Genomic DNA, 16,294 nt, shown 5'->3' with positions numbered 1-16,294 from the left:
CACACAGTAGCACACTCCATTTTAATTTTGGATAACGGTGTTCCTAATAAATTGTAAACCGAGTGTATGGAGTAATTCATAATTACCTTCCTTTGAGAGGATGACAGATTATCATATATTAGTCGAAAGTGTGTAGTCAACTTGGGTCACCAAATGCATTAATTAGTACAAAGTTTATGATTCATGTGGTTGGAATGGGTTAATTGGTCCGTCCTGCTACAATGATTCGTTTTACTATTTCAGTACGTAGCAAGTCATGCTTAGCACCGGTTCCTGGATGGTGTCCAATAGGCCACCCATGTCTAGTTGTAGTTCGTGCATGACGAACCAACATGCTTCCGTGAATTGGATGTTTTGAACATAGCTTACTGGTATAACATACTAAGGCGAATCCATGACACAAAAAAATGGTGGATATGTCCAGCTTTGCTATACACCAAAATACCTGGAGGTTGAGTGCCAATTTTTTGAGACACGTTTCCAAAGGATGGGAAATGCGATTATCTACTGTAACTCTGTGTGCAAAAGTCAAAAATATCAAGAAAGATAATTTTTTATCATGGTTTACACATTCCAGTCATATATTGCGAATACATAGGACACAGATTTTGTGCACAGTAGCCAAAAAACAATGCATTTGTTGGCCCAATTCATGTGACATTTTTAAATTAGATTTGTACTGTACGGTCATATCTCAAAAGAATGTATATAATCGTGAACCACTTTGTATATCCAAAAAAATTCAGAACTCATGCATTGACATGTCAAATCGATACTTTGATATGTCAAGTACGACAACACTACAAGAAGCGAAGAACATCGCCATTGCCAGATTAAAAATTTAAGTCGAAGATATTAAAATGTAAACATTTACACCATTTAGAAAAGTTACATGAATGAAAGTTGCCCCACTGGAGCCTTTAATCGAACTGATCACCTTCATCAGAGATGACCAGTTCCAACAACTATTTTCCAGTGATTACATTTCAATGGAAAATTAATCATTCGTTTTATTATTATCTTGTACTGTCGTGATGATGAGAAACTCAACCATTATACGATTAATTACCTCTTTCGTTATGCGTATAAGCAGTGTTCATTAAATTCTCATAAGGAAGACCATTAGGACTCCAATTAGAATACCAGCGACAGGCCTCTAGGCAAAGAGATGGATAACCAGCATTAATGGCTAATATTAAGTCTGAATGAAAAACAAGAACGTAAAATTACACATTTCTTAACGTAATAGTGTAACAAAAACATCTAGGAACATAATACAACAACAACACCAGAAAATAAATTTTAGATGTATTTTAGAATCGACTAATATGTTTTTAAGAACACGAAAAGAAAATTTCATGCATTTTAGGTGTAAAAAGCATTCTGAATAAACCTGTAATCTTTCATTAGGATTTTATATAGATCAAAAGGTATTTTTTTTTAGTTTTATTATCAATATTAGTTACTACCAGGGAAGGGCGTTCCTAAAAAGAGACAAAAACGGAAAATTCATGTCATACTCATAACGGTAGCAATAAGATTAAGAAATAGTTATAAAGTTGATTTATGTTTCGAATTATTCTATGAACGGGGAAAATATATTTTGCCATTTATGAATGTGGGCATCTTTTTATTCCTGTAGTACGCTTCGTAAATGTTCATCATATTTCATGCGAAGCTCCAACGGTGAAATATAAAGAAACGAGCCAGTTTCCTACTTTCACTGAAAACTAAGGAGCAGTTTTGTGCAATGGCTTTGAACGCTTGCATTATCCAGTTGTGTTCGATGAAGAAAGACTGGATAGAATACAGATGAGATTTTGAGGAAAGAAAGAAAAAATGTACTTTTGCGTTTTGAAATAAAAAGCGCAACGTCCACTGCTCTAAAAGAACAGGAACATGGGCACTTGGGAAATGTGAAATTGCAATTACGATTTCCTTAAACTTATTTCTTAGATTTCAGGACAGTAATTTAAAATTGATCGATTCGAATACATTCGTGAATCGTCACACACCCACACTGCGTGGCATTTACCGGTGAGACAGAGGCGTCTCGAAAGGTTCTCCAAGTGTGGAGAGCTGCTGTTCCTTCCAGATGTTGATATAAGACAGATTAAGTTACCGTAACTTTCCACATATGTTCTTTGGGGACAATGCGTGATCTCGTTGAGAAAGTTGTTTATTGGGACGTGACCTACATCTCCTGACAATTTAGTTTATACTGGTCGCGGATGCATCCATAATGTTGACCAAACCTATTTTATTTATTTCTATTCAGTATCTGATTAAACGAATTACAAACGATGAGTAATATCAGAATTAAATTTTTCTTTAATAAAAATTGTTTTTTCTGTTTTCTGGACGAAAAAGCCAAATTTCTGGCGGAAAAAGCCAAATTTCTGGCGGAAAAAACCATGCTACCCTCGCCTGAGATTGAATAACTTCAGCAAAGTTGCGAAAAACGTCCATAAAATCCTCACATCATCGAACTCTGGTCTTTTCCACTCACTGTGGGGAGGACTGCGATTCTTCCAACTGTGCTACCCACGAGGGCAATTGGCCAGTGAAGACACTTCTACAGATATTACACTTATACGAACATAAATTACGCTTGAAGTCATTAGAATAATAATAATTATTATATAACATAAGCTGACTCTTCTTGAAACCCAGAAATCTTTTCAGAAACTGTATGATTATTCTTATTTCTGTATTAATCATTAATTCTTTAAAATTACGAGTACTTAAAAGTAATCCTTCGGACACATGCGAAAAGGCTCCTTATTTCAGCTTCTATAATACTCAACATTTGAGGGAAAAATGCAGCTTATATTAAGTTTTGAATAGAATGACCATAAGTCCCGTTTTTCGGGATTGTCCCAAATTTGAGAGTAACGTCCCCCCCCCCACCAAACAGTTTTTGGGAAAACTGTTTCGGTCCATATTTTATGTAAAGTTATTTTTCTAAACTAAGAATACGAAGTTAAATTTAATGATATACAATTTTGTTATTTTAGCATGGCAAGTAAAATTGTTATTATAAACAACAACCCTCAAATTTCACAGTTAACTTTGTGAAACACTACGAGTAATAAAACAATATCTCCTTGCTAATAAAGCTAAATGCGTAGATTTTAACAACTGGATGTGGTGGTCATCTTCATATAAAAGCTCATTTAAAAAAGCAAACAAAATATCTGGGGTGAAACTACAAAAGTAAGCTGTATCCTCCAAGTAAATATTCAAGCACACGAGTACGGTAGCATACGCGTTTGTTTGAGTTGAAGTGATGGTGCTGTTTATTTATTATTAAATTTGGCCCTGCGAGATACTCCAACGTATCCCCCAATACTCTTTAACATCCATACCAACTAACTTCCGTGATGAAAAACCAAAGTTTCAGGGGGGTAACTAAGGCCATCAGGCATAGTACATTGTATTTGTGATTGGGGTGGTTTTGGTGTTTTCTGGACGAAAGACCAGATTTTTTTTTTTTTTTTTTTGGTAGTTGTTGGCGCATAGGCTTCTGTGGCCATAATGCACCTCCCAAGGTTTTTGCAGTACTTTGATCCAAGCCCGAGGCGGGAATCGAACCCGCGACCTTTGGGTTGCCAGGCAAGCACTTTACCCACCCGGCTAGCCCGGTCGGCCGAAAGACCAGAGTTTCCAGGTTAAAAAAAAAAACCCTCGTCTGCGACCGATTAACTCAACCGTGTTGGGAAAAAAAGCCAATTTTAGGGGCTTCTTTTTCCAACATGGCTGAGTTTTCCAATTCTTATCTAATTGATGGGATTCAAACTCAAACCTTTTCCACTCGGTGCGGGAGGATGCAATTCTCTGAACCACATGTTGTGCAGGTGGACTATCATTTGTTGGATGAAATTAGGTTATTCTTTTCAAAACACTCAACAAATATTCAAAGCAATCATTCTTTTACAATACAGTCATCTTTCATTTTGCTACTAATAATGCAAAAAAAAAAAAAAACCAGCAAATATTCCTTGTTAGTTTGTCAGAATATGCTGCTTCAACCGCTCTACGAGTGGTTGCTCCTTATTTCAGTGGCTAGAATGTAGAAAATTCCCCGATACTTTCAAAAAATCGAAGATTATACCTGTCGTCAAAAAAAGGTTACTCCATCAATCTCCTAATGCAGGCCAATATCTATTTTAAGCGCCTATGCCGAAATATAGAAAAGTTAAACCAGTAATTTTCTCCGAGCAGCATAGGTTCATATGCGGATGCTCTACGATTAACATCACGGTCATTCGGAAAACTATTTCGGCAGGGTTCGAAAAATTAGTGCAAACAGATGTCATTTATACCGACTTCTTCAAAAACATTTGATACTATGAATCATGATCTACTTGTATACTGATTAGGATCATAGGGTTTTGGAGGATCTTAGATTGGAAGTTATCTTCAGAATAGACCACAGTATGTGGCAGTTAAAAATTAAGTATCACCTCCATATTGCGTTGCATTCGGGGATCTAATCCAGCTAATTCAAAGTAATTTGGTTTTCACAGTTTATGTGAATACCATACCATCGGTATGTATTAATGAGAAGGTGAAATGTCTAAGCTATGCCGATGACATAAAGCTTTTTAATAGTAACTAATAATGAAGACTGTGTCAACCTACAAATCCCTATAAATAATCATCTTTCAAAATGATTGCTTAACTTAAATCCTTAAAAATGGTGTGTCGATTCCTATGCAGGCAGGCATAAAAAGGCAGATATACAAACTTGAAGCCCTCTCCATTTCCAGAACTGACAGTGTCAAGGATCTTGGAGTTGCCTTAGAATCTAATGGGTCAATTCCATAATTATATCCGCAACATCACCAATTCTGTATAAAGAATGTCAGACGGATGGAGCAAAATTTACATCAGGTAAGACACTTGTACTCTACTCATCACGTCAGCCGTCTGGAATTCGCATCTCTCCATTCTTGAGGAAGATGTCGAAAAGTCTTAAAGAAGATTCAACAAATAACTCAGTTACAAGGAACAAGATTATATGCCACACTGACGATTACGCAGACATACGCGAGGTTTTTAAACTCAATTTCCGCTACAACAGGAATATAACGATTTAAGTTTTCTTTATAAAATTAACTCCAAGGTCGGCCTTTATTGAAACAATCGATTTTAATGCCTTCACTCTTTTATCCGAGATTCCTCAATATTTCGTCCAAGTATATAGAGAACTCATAATGGACGATACAGACCATTAACTCGCATGATTTGGGAAGCGAACTCCAAGCAGCAGGACTTCTTTTAATTTGACTCCTCCTTCAAAATGCTCTTAGTTATATTACGAATGAGATAAATGCCTAAACACATTGATAATATTTTAATTATCATTAAAATTAATCTTACTGAAAATTCTATACGTTCAATAGTTAACTATTTACTGTATACTAATATTTAAAAACTACTACTCAATTTCTTTACTTTGTGTTTTTTGACTATTTCTGTTCCTCATCATTGCTGCGTTTCATTCGCATGTGTTACAATTTAAGAAATACAGTAATGTTTATCTATATGATATAATTGCTGTTTATCTATGATATAATTGCTGTTTATATGATATAATTGCTGTTTATATAATTGATGTTTATCTATACGATATAATATGATATAAACTGTTTATCTATATGATATAATAGTTTCACTGCTTCAACCATAAATAGTTCTGTATATATGTAAACAGTTCTGGTGATGATTATGTCACCTTGAACATAAATAAATACACTTTTTGTAGGGGATGATTTTACCTCTACATCATACTTTCATTTATTAAACGATTTCTATTTCTACGATATGGAAAGCCATCATACTTTCCGGCAGTCACGACTCAAATTGAGGGATAAATCATTCTTGTGTTGAAACTAGGATATGTCATAAGAAGTACCACCTCTTATTGAACTATGCAGGGCGATTTTTTTAATTCATCGTGCTATTTCTTTTATGTGCAGTTTCGCAAGCTTCAAATTTTTCGTATCAACAATATCATTATTTTGTAGAGAACGTTTTGTAGATTTGGTTGACAACATTCAATATGGATTGAGTTGTCTCTCGGTCATTGGATCAAATTTTTGACAACAGGGTGGTTTCTACAGGTGTACGCTAAAGTTTATGGCAAAGGACTAGCTTGGCCTGCAATGTCACTGATTTAAACCCACGTGATTTTTATCTTTGGGGTTATCTCAAAGATAGTGTCTCAAGAGAATCCACGAACCGTTCTCCTGCTGAAGACAGAGGTTGAACATGATTTTTTTTTTCTGTCAGGGAAAACGTTGGAGCATATTCTTTGCAACTTCATTTTCCGATTCAAATTACTAATAAATGTGGAGGGCACACGAACATGTTTGTGACATGAATTTTCCTACACTGCTAAATGTATTGAAAATATTAATTTCTCTTTCTAAACACTATTTTATGCTCTTATCATGAATAAAACGGTACGATGAATTAAACAATCAATGCGTAAGAAATTAAGGACGAACACTGCAGAAATTTAAACTTTACCAGGGCTAATTGAAAGTTCTTAAGATGTAATCTGTACAAGTTTAATCAAATGCAGCTGTTTCACATCTCCTGTTTAAGACTCAATTCATTATTCTAAATACCTTGAAGTCTATAATAAATATGCAACTGAAGGCACTAACCTTTAGCTGTATGCCTGCACTTAATTAATACATTATGTTATTGTATTGAATCCAGGCTTATCTAAACCATGGAGAACGTTAGAGAATGGGGGTGGACAAAGTCCCTCTACAAACAGAAAGCTCAGTTATCCCTGGTTCTGAAGGGCTTGTACAAACAGTTTGCTAAGTTAAAAGATTAGTGATACGCGCAAAAAAAACAACTAATGCTAAGATTAATAAAGAAATAATATAGCTATTTCTTTTTCCATCGATTTATACTGCAGCATACCAATCGAAAATGTAACCAACATTCCAAAAAGGGCATCGTTGCAAAACTAAAATTACAAGAAACAGATAATTTTCGCGTCTTCATAATGTGGAAAATAGTTTGTGATAATTACATTAACAACAGCCACTGTGGTATTACGGATGAGATCCCGAGTGCTGAGCTTTTCTTTCAAGTAAGGTACAAAAGAGTGCATTTCTAATCAAAGCGCGTTGATTGCTAAGATCGCCAGTCTGTAATCAGAGCGAACGCGAAACTTTCTAATACGATAATGGAGAGAAAACGTTAGCCTCATCAGGAAATGTTCTTCATTTGCGCTTAGGACAAATTAAACTAGCTCTGGCAGCATTCAACTTCTATTTTCCTCTCCATCTTTCTACGCAATCACAAAAAGGTGCAACATTCCTTACGAGTCTTCAATTATTCAAGATTGAGAACGTTATTTACTGCTATTCCCGGGGTATTAAAAAATTTCTGCAATTCTGCTATCATTTAACGTGTTTAAACTTATTTCGTTTCCTATAGCCTTTATGCTACAATCGGACAGTTGATACTAAAGCTACGTATAACGGGAGTTCACTCTAGCAAAACTAGCACTTCTTTTGAAATATCCATTGAAGAGATTAGCGGTGCTGTCTGATGATTAAAGTATGGTTACACAAAATACAGCCGAAGAGGAGAAAACAACATATATAAAAAACTTACCTAAAGGCCGCGGTTGTGCAGTACGAGGAGACGGTATTGAAGGAGGTGGTACTACCGGTGGAGGCGTAGAGCGCATCTTAGCCATGGGTACAGCTGCTTGCTGAAATGATCGCTGTGGCTTTGGAGGAGGTGGGCCCATTCCTGTCGATAAAATACATTCAGTTAGTGCGAAAACCTGCTATGTATAAAGTTGACTAGGCAGAATACCCTTCTTTTTTTTGTCGCAAATACAACATAGATAATAGACAAAAGGGGAAAAAATTAAGATTGGCATGCGCATGCGTGAATACGACACTATTTTCATGAGCAAACAGGAAAAATTCATGCATATCTGGATAAGATAACTGAAAGGGCGAGATGAAAATTAAAAATGATACTTTTACTGTCTCGTTTCAAAAATCAGTGCGAAGCTGAAATTAAATTGGCAATTTGTAGATAATCCGCCATTTGCAATTATCTGTTATTAAACTTTCGAAAAGCTGACTGTTGGAAGACTCTCCTTCAAGGAGTGTTACTTATTTACATTAAAATTCAGAGAAATATTTTAATTTGTAGTTTGGTTTAGTACTTCGTGCTCCAAAATATTTAGCTTCTGTGTGAATAACAATGCAAAAATGCAGTTTACTGTGTAATCTGTTTTCAAATCCATGACCTATTTCGGATGAAAATGTGCTTCTATTCAGTAGAACGAAACCACAAACCCATTCAAGGAGCTTAACAAATTCTGCGAATACTTGACCCAAGTGGAATAGCAGTTATTATAATCCACGCCAGAATGAAACTTGAAGATGTTGTCCCTTGAAGTCCCTTTTGCAATGGGATTTAAATTCCTTTAGTTGTATCTCAAAGGAGTCAAGTCTGCTTTTTCAGTCGGCTTCATACTAAAAGAATAATTCTTAAAGTTAAAGAGTATAGAAAAGGAAGAGAAAAAATTAGATGATTCTGGTAACTTCTAAACTTCCTAGGCTATGACAAAGTTTAGAGCTTGCCATATATACACGTTGAAACTTTTCAACTTTGTCATACCTAGGAAGAAGTGATTTGAATAATTTATTTTAAAAGCGGCAGAGGCCGATGGGAAGGAAAAAAAAAAAAACAAAACTTCGCAGAATATCCCATTTCCGATGGCACTTTCCACAAGACATTCTAAAAGCCTCAGTAATCTAAATGGCAGCCAACTTTCACTGAAGCCACTTGTGAATTAAGGTCAAAGGAACTGAGGAGTATTGTCTGACAACGTTAAATTCAAAAATAAAAATGAAAAGGCAAATACAAATAAAACTTTTATATTTTGAAAGTAACGGACTCGTTCAAATGTATTATGTTTAAAATGGATGATTTTAGGAGTAAAATTTATTTCATATGGACATAGTATATACAGTATATATACACCTTCCTTAAAAAGAGCAATTCGTGTGAAAGAGATATTTCAATAGATCATTGAAATTCAACGAGAGTGAGTATTAGCATAATTCTTGTAAATCCTTGAGGAATGCCAACTGTTATCGCAGAATCATCTGACAAAGATGAACTTGTGGAAAAGTGAAGACTTGGAAGCAGCACGATACAGTTAAATCGAACTGTATGAAACGTGCAATTCGGATAGCCATCAACTCGTATGACTACTAATGTAGTAGAAGAAAAATTTAAACATTTCTGGCGATGTGAATTTTGAAATTCAATGACACCTTTGTTAAATTACTGTGGACAACAAGAGAATTATTTGTAATTTGGTGAGTGTAATGCATAAGTTAGAAATTTGTATAAATCTATAATTATATATATATTTTTTCCTTTAAGGAGAAAGGAACTGTAGAATTAAGAGAACCCGTTGGAGATGAAGAAAATAGTTCATATTTAATTTGCAGAATCAACGCTGACAGATAAGAGTTTGCTCTGAAGATATTTCATTCGTAATCTCTTGAGGGTTCTTATATCATGATATAAGAACAACGAAATAACTCTACGCTGAAGAAGATTATAAAGCAACTTATAACAAGATATTAACAATTTATTTTTAAAATTTTATTTTATTATTTTATTTATTTATTTTTTTAGTTTAAGGCGAAAATTACACTTTCGTAGAAGCACATGAAAGTATATTCTGGACAATTAGAAATTCATCTGAAATATAACGTTACATGTACATTAGGTTAAATTACAGCTTTTAATTAATTAAAAGTATCCCTGCAAAGAAATATGTCCATTTAATTCAGAAAGTAATAAACATGATGGATATTTATTGTCCATATTCAAGGTTAAATTGATTGCATGATTGGTAAAGATGAATTCAAACACGAATTTTGTTTTCAGGTAATGCCGACGAGAGATTTGATTTTGTTTTTATAACATCAGGGAACATGCACGTAGGGTCCTATGAGATTGTTTTTTTGTCAGATGTCACATCCACACACTGACGAAAAATTAGCGTTCATATGTTGAAGCAGTAGGTATCGTGCATGAGTTTTCTTTTATCCTGCTGATTATGCAGAGTCCATCTCTTGTGAAGTTTACAGGTTTCATATACTAGGAGTATCACGAGATGAAAGTCTGGAAGGGTATCAGCTATAAGCACCCAGTATCTTTTTTGGATACATTTCTTGTTGAAGGTCTTCCACACCTAAAAGATCGCCCACGTGCCGCTTTCTGTTGTTATTTGGATCATTATGCATGTTGCCTCTGCAGTGCACATAATTGCCAAAAAGGCTAAAACGGCAATTATCCTTCTCACAGAGTCGACGAATCATACAAAGGATGGAGGTTCAGTGCTCACTGATTGTGAAACCTATCCAAGCATCAAACGCATCCGTCTCGCTCTCCGAATGTACACTCCACGATATTTGTCACTTACTCTTCGAAATATGCTGCGCGTGATGGTTGGGTTGCTTTAGATTGTGCATATATTTTCTGTTGGGGCGCATGCATAAAACAAGCCATTTAACCGATACAGTTTTATGCACACCAAACTGCTGGCACGTATCTTACCTGCAAACTTAACGGCTGATAAAATTTTCATGCACCCGGCCCTAAGTCATACATGGCGTGAAAATACAGAACTTTCTCAAAAACAAACGAAATATATTTTCGTTTGTTTTTGAGAAAGTATGTAACACCAACAAGTGTACATGTAACAGCAAAAGAGCAGAACAAGCAATTATTTCAGGAAAAGAATGAATGAAAAATAGTTTGTTGATTCGTCTTTTTCTGAAAATTGACTCATTTGTCCTCATAAAGGATGTACTTAATTAAGAATCACTCTCTAGTAATCGACGTCAGATCATTTTATGTCTTAAATTCTTAATCATGACTATCCACCATGGCAGAGATTGCAATGCAGGTGGTTGGAAGTCTATGGAATAATACGCAATATTCTTAAATCTGAACTATTTCTCAGTACGTGTGCATAAATAACGATATAAATTTGATTGAGAAACAAACCACAGACAATAACAGTTTTAAGAAGAATTTAAATAATCTGAACGTGAAGTCCAATTATGATACTGTTCAAGTAATCGATTCCTACCTAGAAAAAATAAAGGTTAAAAAAAAAAAAGGGGGAGGGAGCAGCCAACAGTGTAATAGAATCGTCTGCATTCCAGAGATAACAGAAGACCGAATCTAAAGTTGGATTTGGTGACTTTAAGATAATGGAAAACGTAACCGAAATCTTTTCATTCGTCTGCCACGTTCCTGCAAGAAAAATATTTCGAGAAGCCTTCGAGGAATATTTGAAAAGGTTTAGGTATGTCGTGCAGATATTTCTTTCAACTATTAATAATAAAAAACTATGAAAAAGAGGCACGCCAGGATTTTCTCTTTATCTCCCAAAAACATTGTTTGTTTAGAGAAGAAAACGTCTCGCTTCCTGCAAATAAGTAACTGTTTTTTCAGAAACAAAACAGAGTGCCAAAAGAAGTTACCATAGCAACCGATACATATGAATAAAACTCTATTAAACAGTATTTTTAAAGTAATATTTTCTAGGACAATAAAATTCCATCCTGTTTACTTCATTATGAGGATGTAATTCTGAAGATGACAACAAATATTTGCGTATTTACAATATAATAATAAAAAAAGAACTGCTAAAATACATGCCACAAAAAAAAAGCTTCATGCTGATCTGAGAGTAATATAACCTCTTACCCGGAGGCAGTAATAAATCCTTCTGCCTTTTTTCGGGGCTAGGAGGCGCTGGAGTATAAGAGAGTAAATGTGTCCCCCAGGGCAATGTCTGGGAGTATCCTGAAGTTACAGAGGATGGTATTTGTTGTATATCGTTAAGATTACAACATATTGATACGCATCTGCACACTGACACATACTCGCTTTCATGCTTAAAATATTATTTGCAGTTCTGGCAACCAACACATTAAATTAAAGCCCCAAAATAAATAAGCCATGAAAGTCTTTAAGAATTTAATTGAATCTAAAATGTCTACAAGAAATTTTAATACTATTTATAAAATCACTACATATTTTAGCATATTAACTGATATATCACACAATAGAATATTTACAAAATATTTTTTTTTCCAGGGAAATAAAACTTACTAATATCAAAATAAGTTACACTAAAGTCCTCCTTCTAATAAGACACTTCTCTGCCTTCTTCAGTTTAAATAGTCAATAAAAGGTTTAATAATATCGCTCAAATTCTTAAATATCTGAAAACATCTAATTTTTGCAAATAAATGGAATAAAAACATTTCTGTTGAAGGAAGTAATTTATAAGTAATATTAAAAATAAGTACAAAGAATGCAGTGCTTTCGGGAACTTCAGGAAAGAACATTGTTTCTCCCAATGTTCTTTCCTGAATAATTCATTGTGCTCTGAAAAAGAGACCAAGAAGATGAACGCGACACCTTTGTTGGAACGGTCAATCGAAAAAGCTATTTCAACTACTCTTTAATCAACAAAATAATGCAAACTGCCACACTAAAGTGCGGCGACTAGTTGGAAATTCTGACTTAAGAGAATAAAATCAATTTCTTAAGATATTAAAAATGAGCTAAGGGCACGTAAAATATAAAAAATCGTGGAGAATGGTGGAAGCATTTTGTTAAATTATATCAGTGTCTGAGAAAAAAGATGGTCTTTTATCTTATTTTCAGTTCGCGAAACAGTTTGATCTAGCTGTTGTCTGCAGTAGCGCTGCACTAGGGATGATCACTATTTTTTATAGCCCAATCCTCCCCCATGAACAACACTCGACATTTTCGTGAACACCATTGCGTTTCGTTTCAGCTGCACACTGATAAGACAGAGAGATGAGACAGAACTGAAACATGTCTAGGTGGTGTGATGAAATGGTTTATGTGCAAGCTACATTTTCTTCTATCTTACCACTATTCTATCATGAGCTTTAAGGCGATGTAGTCACTAGGAAAAGTATGATGATCATAGGGCGCCCCCTCTCCTTACTTAAAATAGACTTTATAAATCGATACCAGTACATTTATTTCTTTAACAAAGGCGGAACAGAATGGAAAATGATTACACAGATGATTTTTGCTTTTATTTTCACCCAGTTTTCTTTACTGCAGCGTATTATTTCATTTCCATGTAGTATATGCAAGGAAATAATGCTAGGATACAGTTAACTATAAGTTCTCAAAAAAGAAAAACAAAAACACCATTGTTCCGTGTAGTTTCAGACACTGACCAGTTGCCATTTGTCCCATTTACTGAATGTGATTCTGACATATAATTTGCAAGATGGAACTATTTTTCCATATGAAAGTTAATGACTGGCATACTTTTTGAAAACTTACAATAACAAGCTAAGAGTCTGCAAATACATTGAATATTTGGATATAGTTTGGGAAAAGCACATAGTACTGACGCTTGTGCATTAGGGACTCTGAGAATTTGCCCACTTTGCCAAATAAATAAAGCGATTCTGTCCATGGGGAAAAAGATTCAAAGCTCTTTGAAACATGAAGTATGTTACCAGTTCAACATGCCCTCATGGGTAGCACATTGGTAAAGAAACGTCATACGTAGGATGATTCAAAGCGAGATCTTTTCCACACTGCATGGGGGAGGGAAAGATGTGTCTTGGAATCCTCCTACCTATGACGTGGTAAACTTTTATGTGCATTTTCACACCATGGCTGAGTTAGTCGATCTCGAGCGATAATAGATCCTACTTCGCTCCCTATTTCAAAACGAAATAGGGCACCAAAGTCTTAAGCAATAAATATTCTTCTATTTATATAGAATATTTATTGCTCGTATACTAATATAGTATATAGCAAATTAACTCTTAATGGCTTTAAGTATGGGTGTCTTAGAGAGAGGTTTCATAAATCTAAAACAGTGATCTTAACTACTCCCTTCCTCATAGATCCACTGTGACTAAATCTCTTAGTCACTACCAGCTCTATCCTCTCTGCGTCTGAATCTCTAGTGGAACTTGAAATCACCTATGTAGACCTCAAGCAGCTTTCGCCTCTATAAACGTTCCTGCAATACTGAATCTACTTTCAGACCATTATCAGATCAAGGGAGACACGACAGTTCCTCACATTGCCAAAATAAATAAGCCATGAAAGTCTTTAAGAATTTAATTGAATCTAAAATGTCTATAATAAATTTTAATGCTATTGACAAAATCACTAAACATTTTAGCATATTAACTGATATATCACACAACAGAATATTTACTAAATATTTTTTTCCAGGGAAATAAAACTTGCTAATATCAAAATAAGTTACACTAAAGTCGTCCATCCAATAAGACACTTCTTTGCAGCCTTCAGATTAAATAGTCAATAAAAGGTTCAATAATATCGCTCAAATTCTTAAACATATTCATTCTGAAAACGTAATTTTTTCTTCAAAATAGAATAAACCGGCTTACTGTCCATAGGCGAATATAAGAGCGATGTATCTCTTCAGGCGCGTCACAGGGCGGTGTCTTATCACAGCTCTTGTTTACAGCGCTTATCTCCATACTTGAGCCCAGGCATGATACTTTATGTTATGCTGGCGATATGACACTCCTCACGATTATATTGTGATAACAACATCAATTAATAATACACTCCTGGAATTTGCAAACTACCTCAACCAGTTCGGACTAAAAATAAACCCAGAAAAGTCTGAATTTATGATATTATCTTAAATTCAGACTATATATTCAGCCAACGCTGTGCAATCCCCATCGTGAATAAGCAAACTGATCTGGGGGTTCTTTTTGAGCTTTAGCTCTGCTTCAGTAACCACACGGACAAGCTGCTCACCCAAGCAGCTCGACTCCGATGGATTGCTAAACTTGGTTTCTGCGTTTTCAGCTGCTCTCATGTGCCCAGTCACTGGATGCTGATCTCGACAAGTTGCTTGTGACAGGGAATACAAACGCCGCATCCATGAGCTGTATTTCTCTGTACATGATCCTTCTCGTCGAAGTTAACCTTAATGCCACAAGCTAACAATACCATCTGATATGAAAGTGGCTTACTAACGTATTCAGTATTACGATGAGTTATGATGAACTTTCAATGCAAAGAACGTTACCAGTTTTGTATTACAATATAAAATTGTTTCCTTTGTATACTGTGTTGTATGTAATTGTATTGTACTTCTTTTTATGCTTCCATATATGTATTTCCTAATGTTTGATTTATTGATATTCTCTGTTATTTATTTCTCTTGCATACTGTATTATCACTTTTAACCGCTGGTCGTGAAGGGTAATATTACAATGTATTATTATTATTGTAATTCTACTAATTCCTGAACTATAAAATAATTTAACTGTTGGAATTGTTTGGTGTATTGATTGATTTGGTTATACTGCACTGGTTAAAATGATATTAGATATATTTTTAATCATGTGTTGTCTTGAATTACTATTCAGAGGTCGATTTTCATGTTGTCCGGTCTGCAGGGTTTCCATGTTTTGTCATGTTCTAAACATGACAAAACATGTTTTCGAACAGTAATGCTGTAATAAAATTAAACATTTTTTGTTACAAATTAAGTAACGTCTGCGAATAAAGAATGTTACTTATAAACTTCACGTCTTTAGTGCTCTTTTACTCGATCACGGGTTCTCAATTGAAATGCTCACTACATATTGCAAAGTAATAATGCACGAGTAATGCGGACCCGACAAAGCGATGGTAGGGAATGGACAACATCTATTGATATACATTGCAAACCACAATAGCTTATAATTTCTACCTCTAATAAAATAATATAATGACAATGTAGACAATATTGATAAAAAGAGCCACATTTCTAAAATTGTGACGTTGGCCAAAAGGAAACCAAAATTGTAAAAACAATGTTTTCAAGAAATCCTGATGAAGCAGTAAACAGTTACGACAATACAACGTTCATGTTACAAATTAAAAAAGATTGCCAAGTGGCAGGCCATCTTCATGAATTACTAAAGATCGTTCTCAATACCGAAACAAAAGCACCATCAATCAGGAACAAAAAACATTTCTCACGATTAAATTGTTCTGAAGTACTCTTCGATAACTCTTTATTTACAGAGCTTGCGAATGAACCTCCCTCATCCACTACTTCTAACATTTCTGCCATTCACTGAAGTACCTCTTAAAGAGTATTTCTGAATTGCTAAACACTCCTCCTCCTTTTCATTTTGTTTTATGGTTTTCAACGTCATGAAAT

At 34.8% G+C, this 16,294-nt stretch overlaps 1 protein-coding gene across 2 annotated transcripts in view; it reads right to left on the bottom strand.

Annotated features, from left to right (window-relative positions):
- LOC150090971 (zinc finger CCCH domain-containing protein 10-like) overlaps nucleotides 1-16,294 on the bottom strand; it is a 1,521,236-nt gene that overhangs the window by 346,564 nt on the left and 1,158,378 nt on the right. The window contains exons 11-13 of one of the 2 annotated variants that reach the window (XM_090373667.1): nucleotides 11,794-11,892; nucleotides 7,648-7,788; nucleotides 1,070-1,156 (exon numbers count right to left, since the gene is read on the bottom strand). In XM_090373667.1, coding sequence (XP_090229793.1) covers nucleotides 1,070-1,156; nucleotides 7,648-7,788; nucleotides 11,794-11,892 — 327 coding nt within the window. The remainder of the gene's footprint in view (nucleotides 1-1,069; nucleotides 1,157-7,647; nucleotides 7,789-11,793; nucleotides 11,893-16,294) is intronic. The other variant, XM_090373676.1, reaches the window with a different exon arrangement.

Source organism: Mastigoproctus giganteus, chromosome 1, assembly GCF_048544385.1.
Source record: "Mastigoproctus giganteus isolate SK-2022 chromosome 1, ASM4854438v1, whole genome shotgun sequence".
NCBI classification, from domain to species: Eukaryota; Metazoa; Arthropoda; class Arachnida; order Uropygi; family Thelyphonidae; genus Mastigoproctus; species Mastigoproctus giganteus.
Note: the sequence above shows the minus strand (reverse complement) of the source record. Positions and strands in the feature narration are given on the sequence as shown.